At 38.4% G+C, this 11,790-nt stretch overlaps 1 protein-coding gene across 1 annotated transcript in view; it reads left to right on the forward strand.

Moving 5' to 3' along the window:
• MAN2A1 (mannosidase alpha class 2A member 1) overlaps window positions 1-11,543 on the forward strand; it is a 161,235-nt gene extending 149,692 nt beyond the window's left edge. The window contains exons 21-22 of the mRNA XM_019940811.3: window positions 7,054-7,164; window positions 8,789-11,543. Coding sequence (XP_019796370.2) covers window positions 7,054-7,164; window positions 8,789-8,941 — 264 coding nt within the window. The 3' untranslated portion in view covers window positions 8,942-11,543. The remainder of the gene's footprint in view (window positions 1-7,053; window positions 7,165-8,788) is intronic.
• The last annotated feature ends 247 nt before the right edge of the window (window positions 11,544-11,790 follow it).

The raw sequence follows: 11,790 nt of genomic DNA on the forward strand, positions 1-11,790 counted from the left end.
TTGGGGCTTTTTTGCATTATCATATAAATTGGTGCCAGTTCTATGTTAGTCTTTGACTCTTAGCACGTATTTCTAACAGTTGTTCAAAAACTTACCAGTACAATTATACTCCAGTGAAGATGTAAAAAATAAATAAATAATAAAATTGCAGGGGGAAAAGAAAAAACTTACCAGTAGTCCGAAGGGATACTTTAAAGAATTGCTCTCTGTCCCCTAACCTCTGATAATAGGAAAGTAATCATTGAAGGAAGCTAATGTAGGTATTCATTCAAAGAAAGCTTGATACTTAAAAGGTGTCAAGTGTAATTTCATGATTATACTAAAAGAAAGACAAAAATAACTCAATCCAGAAGCCAGAGCTAATCATTTTGGATTGTGTTCTTGTTTTTTTTTGTGTGCTGGCAGCTTCCAGCATACAATAATGAGTTGTTCAGAGACTGCAGTGCATTTTTCCCATTGAAATTATGTAAACAGAGGTGTTGGCTGCTTCCAAGCAAGACTAGAGGTCTACATTGGCCTATATCTAAGTAAGCATTTTCCTAACCATCACCTCACAGTATTTCCATGAGAAAAGTGTCTGAGGACCCCCTTGACATGATAAGGGCACATCTGTCTTCCCTTCTGACTTCCCCCATCAGCTGTGTAACAGAGGACACGTCCTCTGCTTGCCCATGCCCAGGCTGCTGTCTGAAGGTTGCTCAGTTCTAAGCCTCAGTCTCCCTCACTCCTTGAGGAGAAAGGAGTTATGGGCTCAAGCAATAGTGAGGGAAGGAAGGTGGGGGCTGGAGGTTTGCTAACCACTGAGCTGGTTCAGCATTTCAAGCTATCATTCTCCGACTCACTGTGTCCAGATCACACTGAGGAGATTTTTACAAGAAGAGACTTTTACAGACTCCCCCATCTCTGAGATTCTGATTCTGTAGGTCTGGTGTGGAGAGCTTAGGAATCAGTAATTTTCAATAACTCTCATGATTCTAGAAATTGCTGAGTTATCACCATTGGCTAAATTAGGAAAGTAAGGGTTAGAGAAATTAAATGATTAAAATTAAACTACCCAGCAGTAAATGGCAGAATCAGGAGCCACATCCAGGTCTTCTGAACCTGGGTGCTGAACGTAGCCTCAGAGGGTGGTATTTGACCTTTTAAGACTTACTAAATCTGTTCTTAAAGTCCAGTTTCTCAAGGAGAAAAAGTCCAGTTTTTCAGAAATTGTTCTATATTGGTAGATGAGTTTATTTTTACATAGGCATCTCTTGCTTTTCTAGTTTATAATTTTTTTTGGAAAAAACTTAATTATATGTCATATATTTGTAGTCAGATGAAGAGGGAAACAAACATCTCTTAAAACCCTGCCTCATAGCTGTATGGCCCAGCATGCTCCAGCCCCTGTCTAGGAATTTAAATGTTAGCCTTCTCATCCTATATGCCTGGCCTCCAGCTCTCTTTATCACCCTCTGTTCTTACACTATCAACAGTTTGAGATACAAAACGAAGCTTCTATAAAGATTTGAAAACTGGGGAATAAGAGGACCACTCAAGTGCACTAAACGGGAAAACCATGTCATTAGGAAAGGGTAATGATTTAGGGAGAAGAGAGGCTTGGTAGAGAGGATGCTGGGAGAATCTCATGGGAGGACGGATCATGGGTCAGGCTACAGTGAAAGGTTCATCCTGGAATGCTGACATTCCAGAGATGAGGAGGAACTTGATTAAGCTGTTCATCTAGGCTTCATGGAGCCATTCTGCCTTGATGTTTTGAACAATGATATCTGTTTCAACTTTTTTTTGCAGATTGTTTCCACTGCTTTTATGTTTACATATATTTTTATTTAATTTAATTTTAGATATATATCTTTATATCTATACTCTCTATCTATAGCTATGTATTACATTTAACTCTTCACTCTGTATGGAATTTATTTTGATTTGTGCTTAACTGTTTCTTACAAATAGTTAACCAGTCATTTCAACATCAGCACCACTTACTGAATAAGATTTTCTCTCTCAACTTGTTTATACCACCCCCTCCTTTTCTTGTAAGAGGCAGTTTAAGGTTTTACTTTATTTTACCCTTCTTATAAGAATTGATTGGTGCTTTATTGATCTCCCTAGCTTCTCGAAAGGTGAAAATTGTGGGAAAAAATGTCCTTTGTTGTACATATCTGAGAACAGCTATTCACCTTCCCCTTTCTTTCTGTCATGCTATCTTGTTGATTAAAACAGGATAACCGTTATTGACATTTTAACGAGTGCCCTGGAAAATGAATTTCTACTGGTTATTTCCTGTCTCAGGACTTATAACACAGTGTGAGATTTTCTAACCTTCCCAGCTGCCAGAATGCACTGAAATATGAGTGTTGTTTGGCATTTTCAAAGAATCTGGGCGAGTTGGAGAAATTTTCCCACCAGGTGTTTAGCTGTGCCTTTATCTGTGTACAACTTACACATCCTCTGAGAAGGGTGGGGTCACATTCTTCTTGGAGAATCTGGTCAAAGTTACAACCCCTCTCTTCCTCAGAAACAACGTGTGTACGTATGCTGTTTAGCACAGCTTCCAGGCGTTACAGATTTGTGACCCTCACTTTTGTAAGGAGCAAATCCAGCTTCTTTTGGTGTGAGATGCGAGTAGCTCAGCTCTCACGTTTTGCAGAGTTCTCATCCACCTCAGGAGAGGAACATTTGGCTCTTCCTTTTCTTAGAAGAGACTGTCAGATGTGTGTGTAATTTTCAGAGTGACTTTAAATCCTGTTTCAAAATGGGATGAGTGGATAGGTGGGAGGGTTGTAGATGGAAAGAAATGATAGTTTCTAAACCTTTCTTTCTGAATATGTTTTGGTAAATCATGGTTTTAGCTCTATTGGAACCATTAATGAATACTCCCTTTTTCCAGCCTCGGATCAGAGGGGGGATCTCCTTTAGTTGATAGCCTTTCATTATATTAAGTCAAAAGCAATCCTCCTCTTTGCCCTCCAAGCTAAGTATCTCTGAGCACGGATCCACAGCTAGAGCAAAGGCAGGAGAATGTAGTTGTGAAAGTACAGACTTGGGAGTCAGACCACCTAGGTTTGAGTGCATTCCCCGTACTTGCTGGCTGGGTGTCTTAGAGCAAATCTCTTAATTCTCTGAGTCCCAGTTTCCTCACGAGTAACAAGGCAATGGTAATAGTACCCACCTTAGAGATGTTCTGAGAGGATTAAATGAGTTGATGTTTGTAAAGCATTTAGAGCAACAGCTGGCATGTAGTAAGCACTAAGTGCTTGACAAATAAAGGTTCTCAGCTGTGATCATTCAGTCATAAGCAGTTGTGATTGTTACTAATAATGAAGCGAAAATCTTGGCACTGTTTTTTTTATAAATTGGAGAAGGCTGAAGTGTATTGCCAAAGTAAATCTTGATATCATTGTGATGTGTATTCCTTATATAGTTTATTACTGATTCCTCAGATTTTCCAAAACAATGTACCTAGAAGTGTCTCCATGCCCGGTATTACCCTGAGTGCTTTACGTGAGCCTTATTTAACTCTCACGACAACACTGTGGAAGTAGGCACTATTTGGGCCCCATCGTGTGGAAGAGAAAACTGACTGACCTAGGGCTGGGGTAACTTTCCAGGTCACACAGCCAGTAAGCGGCGGTGCTGGGAGCCACACCGCAAAGAGCCTGACTCCAGATCTCCCTACTCAGAACCTTATACTGCCTGGGAAGACGAGGGGAGCACTAGTGCTAAAAATGTTAGGGAACACACTGCCTGTTTTCTTTTTGTCTACTCAATAATGATGGGACACCGTAGAAGTGTTCACCAGCCATTGATGGGGAACGGTCATGAAGGGCCGTTGTAGAGTCATTATGTATGAGAGGGAATGTTTTGTGATAGGGGTGTTCCTTTACCTTTAAAGAGAGCAATACACCTTGTATATCACCTCAGCTACTTCAAAGGTTGTTGCAAGATGAAATGAGTTAATCCATGAAAAGCATTCTGTACATGACTGGCACACAGCAGGTGCTCAATAAGTGTTAGCTGCAGTTACTGTTATTGTCCTCCCTGTGGTGGATCCTCAAAGGGGTTTGTCACAAGTCTAACCTAGTTCCCTGAATTTTCAGAGGATAGACTCAGTCACTTAACTGATTCGTGGTGGAACCAAACCTTGCCTCCAGTCTAGCTTTCTCTGAGCCTGATGGCTTCATTTGGTAAGCCAGATCACCTTCCCCCCTAGTTCCCCCAGTTGCTGGAGACATTTCATAGGCCCCCCCTTAGTCTGGGAGCTAGATGTTGGTTTATCCCCTGAAATAAGTTCTACAGTGGATTTTCCTGGTGCAACTTGGGAACATCCAAGCAGGGGTTCAGTCTCAATGGTGATCTGAACTGTTTTACAAAGACACTTCATTTGAAGCTCACCTAGCACAGTGCTTGGTGCAATTTCAAAATTTGTAAGTTTTCTTCCCCACACCCTCCCCTTCTTTTCTGAGGTCTGGATGCTACTAATGTGTTAATGAATATAAAAACAGGTCTTTCAAAATTTGTTTACTCTCCTAGAGTATATAGTGTGACTACTTGAAGGTATCTGTTTTCCTGTACACATATTCAAGTTAAATTCACAGTTTCCCTACTTTGAAAAACAGTTTTCTTGGAAATAAAATGTCTAGACAGACTTTGAAACTGAAAAACTGCTGCTTTGCCTCAGGTATTTTTGCTTGAAAACTGATACTTTCATGAATACTTGATTTTTAAAACTTACACAAGATGAATGCCATTTCATTTGGTGTTTTAGTCCTTATGAATAGTGATACAGTTTTGGTTTTCAGAGAAAGTAAAACTTTTTCCCATTGGTGAAAATTAATTTTTATGACTTTAATCTCTACTTTTGTATTGTTTGTTTAAATCTCTTACCAAATTCAGTGGCAGAATTCCAAAAGTGTTTCCCTTCCCAATTTTTTGTCACCTTCAGTCTGCTAAAGGCCTTACATATTCATTATTCAAGAACAAATGTGCTGCAGGAATTTTAGGAATGCCTGCTTATCAGTGTTTCTTTAAGGATGGTCTAGTGAGTTAAGATGGCCAGATGCTTTAGGTTAATAGTGATAAGTGCTTTTGGAGTCTAATTAAGAGGGCATCTAATTTGTGAATTTGAATCAGGGTTCTGTTTTGATTTTGATGTATAATTGTGGACATATAATTTGGAGCTTCCCTGATCCTTAGCTACAAAGTTATGATGTCAATAAAAGAAATTTGTGAATGAGAAGTTAGATAAGAATATTGTTTAATTTGTAACTACTATGAAAATAATCACTATTTATTTGATGGATGATGTTGATAGAAACAATAACAATATACTGAGGGCTTCCTCTGCTCCAAACCCTAGGCTAAGTCCTTGTTACGCTATTTCATTTCATTTCATCTCTCTCTCTCTTTTTTTTTTTTTATGGTAAAGGAAAAACTGTTTTGCTGAAATCAGCAGCTAGTAAATTGCAGAACTAAGATACAGATCTTAGGCTGTCTGACTCCCAGCTCAGATTCTGAACCATTCATTTCTACAGCTTCTTAACTAGCACATTCTGTCCTATAAGCTGGGCTACCTTACATAGTATTTTCAATGGGTTAACCTGCACCATGACTCCATGAAGGAGGTAGACATGCATTAGCTCCATTTTACAGACAAGGAAACTGACAATTAGGAAGAATAAAGGACTATTCCAAGGTTTCACAATTGGCACAACTATTATCCTTCTGTATATAATAAATAAAGCGTTTTCTTATGTGCTCTTTCAGTGCCATTTTGGGACTGTGAAATTGTTTGAAATTTCATTAGAAATCTCTGTCATGTGATTTCAACCTACTGTGTGTATCATGTGGTCCTGTGATGACTCACAGAATCCCTTAAATGACTTTTTTCTCTCCCTTCAAACAAAATTTCAGCAGTACCACTGCAAAATACCAGTGTTAAATGTCATAAAACAGGTTATTCCAGCCAAGAATCTGAGGTAAGGACAGCTTTAAGTTGTTCAGTCACATTAAAATCAAATCAGTGATGGGAATGCTGGCAGCTGTTCAGAAAAGATGTCTCTGTAGCACATTAAAAATTTTATGCCCTAGTAAGGATGATCAAGAACATGGGCATATTCATATCTGTGGCCACAAAAAAGAAAAAGGGACCAATTTCGTCACAGTGTCAGTGCCAAGCAGCACATGACTCTCCTTGGAATAAATATGCACTTCTTAACTTTTCCAAGGATTTTTAATTCAGTTTATTTATCATAAACATTTTCCCAGTTTAGAAACATAAAATTTATTAAATAGTTGTAATTTTAAATATTCAAGGACTTGAAACATTTGTGACATTGCTACTTAAATGGGTACAAGAAATTTCATTGCAAGAAACTGTATACTGATCCCTGTAGCTGACTTGCCATGTTTAGTATTTTCCTTTTTGCCTGCACAAGAAGAATAGCTTCTGTAATGTGAATTTAAATGATATATCAATCTAATAAATGTGGTTGGCTTAGCAAGTGATAAGCATAACTAATTCAATTTAAATGCCTCTTATATAAAAATAATGAACCAGTACATTAAAGATTAAAAATGTTAATGCAATTAGCAAAAATTAGTATTCAACGAAGAAGCATGTTTCAGTTTTAAGATGGATAATATATCATTCAATGACAAGATAAGGACTAAATTCAGGTATACTTTATTCAGTTGATGGATTTATTAAAAATAAAATAAAATGCTTTATTTGAAGAAACTTTGATAAAACGATATATAATATGTGGACGAAAGATAACCCACGTCCTCAGGAACTATGGAGGAAACCAAGGCTTGAGTGACTTAACAGGGATTCTTAGAACATAATATCACCTGCCTCCTTGTGGGAGGGAGTGTAGCAGGGGGTGGGTGGGCACAGTGAGCATGGAACCTGAATGGAAATGGATTTGCCTGGATTCACTTTTCAATAAAATGAGCATTTGTGGTTTGGGGACACTGACGTCAAGGGTATGCAATAGTGTCAGTATTTGCCTTAATGTCACCGTGGCGTGTTGGCGCTCTGCTCATTTGCAGGTGGATGGCAAGCATTCCAATGAGGCAGCCTTGATCCTCCACAGGAAGGGGTTTGATTGCTGCTTCTCTAGCAGAGACACGGGGCTGCTTTGTTCCACTACCCAGGGAAAGGTGAGCTGAAAGCTTATTTTTGCTTGTTGAGTTAGTGTGCTTTGAAATCCTTACTTTCTGCAGATAATCTTGACAATGAGATGTTTCATTGCCTCTTCGCTGACTCATTCCCCTCAACTTCAAATTAGTTCAAGTTTCCCCATCTTAAGAAAGCCCTTTCTTAACGTTCAGTCTCTTCTTGTCACCATTAAAATGCATAGGCAAACATGTACACGTTTGAAGGCAGTGTCCTCATCGATTCTTAGGTCTTCCATTTCCAACCTGCATAGCACCTTCTTCCTGCCCACCCCCTCATTTCCACCTCTCTCGGACATGGTCATGTATGATCCAGTTCAGGAGTGTCAAACCCAAGTCCTACAGGGGCCAAGACAAGTTTTACAGTAACTAAAGTGGGGTGCTGGCTTGCAGTATGGGAAGAGAGGGAGCAATGAGACTGTGGCCAGTGGGATAACTCAACCGAAGACCCCAGGGCAGCTGTACTTAGCTCCAGTCAGTTGTTTCCCCAGGGGAAAGATGCAGGGCTAGATCTTCTGATTAAGCAAGATTTGCATATGAGTCCACACTCTGCAGACCAAACAGATCCTCAGGCTGACCACTGCTTGGTGGCTGCGCATTTCTGACTTCAAGGCGGTCTTGCTGACAGTTCTCATCAGAGAACTCTCCTTGGAAGCAAATCAGCCTCCAATCTTATGCCTGTGGCTCTGAGCTAGCTGTAACTACAAGAAGATGCTTGGGCTGATTCTAGCACACTGGCGGGTCTCCTCCACCAAGTCAGCTCAGGGGACCCAGCTCTTCTCCAAAACCTAATAGACATAGTGTAGACCAGACTCAAGTAATTCAGTTCCAGCCTTACAAAATTAGTATGTGCATAGGACCCAAAAAGAAAAGAAAATATAGTAGGGGGGCCTAAATCTGCTTAGATAGATAAGCTTCTGCATTTCTGTTCCTCACCCTGTATGTGGTTGGTGCTAAGAAAGCACTGATATCTTTGTTTCATTACATTTGCACTCTCCCTTATTAGTGATGATCTGAGAATACTTGCTTGTGAACATTTGTACTCAAACATTAAGGCATTGAGTCTTTAGGGGGTTATACGATCCAGAGAGACATATTAGAATAACCTGCTAGAAGTGAGGACAGTATTTTCTAAACAACCTCCCCACCCTATAAATGGGACTCACTGACATGATGGGCCTTCCTTGTGGCAGCCTGTGTCCTATCTCCCGGCTCTTTGGGCACAGGGAATATGGTGGATGAGCACCACTGTTAGGGGTAAGTATTGACTGAAAGAGGATATAGATGTGTTTAAAGCTTCTTGGCCTATAGATGTGCTTTCTTTTATTGAAAAAATGGCCCCTGCACCTGATGTGTTCTCAAGCAACAGAAAAGGAATCCAGAGCCCATCATCCTCCCGTTACAGTTTCCTGTGTCTCCCTCCAGGGTTAGTCTCCACGTTCAAGTATGTAGAGGTGGATTTAATCTCCCTCCCCTTCCCCTTATTTTTCATTAAAAGGTAACTTCAAACATACTTTTCACTTTTTCTCCCACTGAATATATAGATGCGCTAGTAATCTTTCTTCAAAGTTGTTCTAAACGTGCAATTTTTTTATCATTTACTTTTTAGATATTGGTACAGAAACTTTTTAACAAGTTTACTGTTGTAAGTCTCATACCTTCGTCATTATCCTTGATGCATTCACCTCCAGACGCCCGAAATATAAGTGAGATCAACTTGAGTCCCATGGAAATCAGCACATTCCGAATCCAGTTGAGGTGAACCTGGCTTTCAGATTTGGATTGGGAAGCATTGGCTTTTATACACTTCTTGGTTTGACGTGCAATAAAGAAGCACATTATTTTAGCTTCTGGCTACTGTGAGGACATGAAATCTGTGATTTTTTTTTTTTAAACCAGTACAGTAAGAGAGGAAAAAAAAAAAAGCCATGCTATAAACTTTTTTTTTTTTAAGTTCCTTCCATGAACTACCATCGTCAGTATGAATTGATGCAACAAACAAAGAAATGTCTAAAGACAACCTCTCAACAGATTGTATCTCAGGTTAAATGTTAACTAATTATATCTGTGTTGGGGGTTGTGAAGAGATTGTTGTAAGTATTCATGTTGCTGACCCTTTGTTAGTCTTACAAAAATACCCATTTTTACCAAAATGGAATAAAAAGCTGGTGGGTAATAGCTAATGGCCAAAATGGTTGCAATCATTCATACATGTTAGAAAAATTTTATGTGTTGAAATATGTGGAAAAGTGCAATCCGTCAACCCTTATACATAGTTGACTATGTGTTTTTCTACCACTTGTACCACTTGACCCCTCCCCTACTACCCTTTGTAAGTATTTCCAGAAATATCAGATTTTGACTCATTCAGTAGTAGACAAAGAGGCATATTTTCATTACTTGACAGTGTGGGATAGGTGCAATTTATTCCATTGTCACTAAAATAGAAGAAGCAATTCCATAGGTACCATGACCTCTTTTAGGTACCACAAGGTGTCTTTTTACACAGCTCATTTGAATACAGATGTTCTGAGAAGGGGTTTTCTATTTTAAAATTATCGTATCAGAATAAATGTGCCTTATTTTTTTATAAGTCTTGTTAAATCTTTTGGTGTCCATATTATGGTTGGGGGAAGGGAAGAGGCTGGGGGGAGGTGGAGGGGTGGGTACTTTCTATGACACATAAATTGTATAATTTTTGCCTGACAATGCTGGCCATGTTCTGATCTGTTTCATTAAATTTGTGGTGATGTTACTTTAAACATTTTGACTATTTGAATGTACTGAGATGTCAGAAAACAAAAGAAGGAAGAAAAATATTGTTAAGTAAAATATGCTGCTGCCAAGGAGACTGCAACGTGAAGCAAGGATTTTGTAACATGCAGAATCCACATGCTGTTTCCATTTCACAGGAGTTCACCATTTTGAAGAGAGAATGCTTTAAAATAGACCCTGTTTTAAACCCACTTACACGTAGCTCATCATAATTTATCTTATTAAAGAGTATGTTTGTTCAGTGAATTCCAGACTTTTGTACATGCTAACCTCAAAGTGAAGCTCTAAACCTATGTGCCATTACAGTACTCTTGATAAAATTTATTTGGGATCATCGTGAACTTGACATTAAAATAAAAGCAACATTAGCAACATTTAGAAGATTCAGTTTTAGCATAGAAAGGATTCTTGACTATATGCACTTCTGAAAATTCTCTTTGTGTTAACTAATAGATTTAGTATTACCTGACTTTAAACTTCCATTATACCTCCTGCCATTCCAACATCTTCATACAGAAATAAAACACAATTTCTATGTTATCATGTAGTCTGATTATCATCTGGATTTTCAGTCAGGATGCAGCTCCTAAGATTATTGTTATGTTAAATTCATAAACTTCTTTCTCCTTTAATTATTAAGGAAACAATACTAGTGTTGATCGAGATATTACAAGGGAGTAATTTCATGCAATAAACATGTACTGTAAGTTTTCTTCCTCATTTTGGGGGGATAAACAACTTTAAAAAAAAAAGCTTCCTTTTTGTGGACATCTACAGGTGTTAGGATTACCAGAAGCAAATCCCAGGAATGAGATCAGTATTTTCGTTGTGTCTTAAATGTAGAACCTTCCTATAGGAGTTCACTGTGTTCTGTGGTTTAAGTGGGTGTGCTTAATTGTTCTGGAATTTCTGATCAATTGAAATAAAAAAATCTTGATGCAATAATAGTGGTTTTGCCACTCCCGGTTGTTTGAGATGGATCTGTCCCGTGTTTGGTTGGGGTCTTATTCAGTGTGTGTTGCCACGAGCTGCTCACAGATAAAGCAGAAATTCTCTTTTACCAGCAAGTTTCTGCTTTTTATTTTTAGAATAAATCATCAGGGAAATGAAGAGAGGATGCTTTTGCTTTGGGTTGTGGTCAAGAACTGATTAAATGGTTTAGTGACCCTGGCACACACTAAAAATCATACACTTCAGTTGTGATCTCAGTGGCATATTTGTTTGCTTATGTTTTATTACATTTATTATTGCAGATGTTCAGTAGTTCATTACTTTCTCTTATTTTTTTTCTGAAAATTTAATTTGTGCTTATAACTACAGTGTTTGAGAACTCAGCATCCTTGTTTTCTACAAATACTGATTAAAACAAAATGCTGTAAAATGTAAAACATTGTAATTACCTTCCCATGTCTTTGTTGTATTTGTGCTGAAATGTTTTCACATTCCTTTTTCTGGAAGAAATTCTTTGCTTTCATTTTGTTTATGTTGCTTACCTTGAAATCAATAGGTTTTGATATTTTCTCTTGGAAGATTTTATATCTTTTTGGGAATATGTAATATATCTAATAAAAGATAAATATTATCATGTACATGATCCTCTAGAGTAGTTCTTAAGTCCTATTTTGTAAACAAGATATATTAAAACATTTTGAGGGGTAGGGTGGAGGTGTGAGGGCTTGTTCTTTCTTCCATTATGAATGAATCACTCCTTCTTCAGTCCATTCTAGTTAGAAAAGATAGTTTTAGCAAGCAAGTAGCAGGTGGGGGTGATAGTGAGTTTCACATCTGGGTTTGGGGTCAGCTTTGAGGTTGGAGTCCAGGAACCTTCCCAGGAAC

Source organism: Tursiops truncatus, chromosome 3 (genome assembly GCF_011762595.2).
Source record: "Tursiops truncatus isolate mTurTru1 chromosome 3, mTurTru1.mat.Y, whole genome shotgun sequence".
In the NCBI taxonomy this organism is placed as follows: domain Eukaryota; kingdom Metazoa; phylum Chordata; class Mammalia; order Artiodactyla; family Delphinidae; genus Tursiops; species Tursiops truncatus.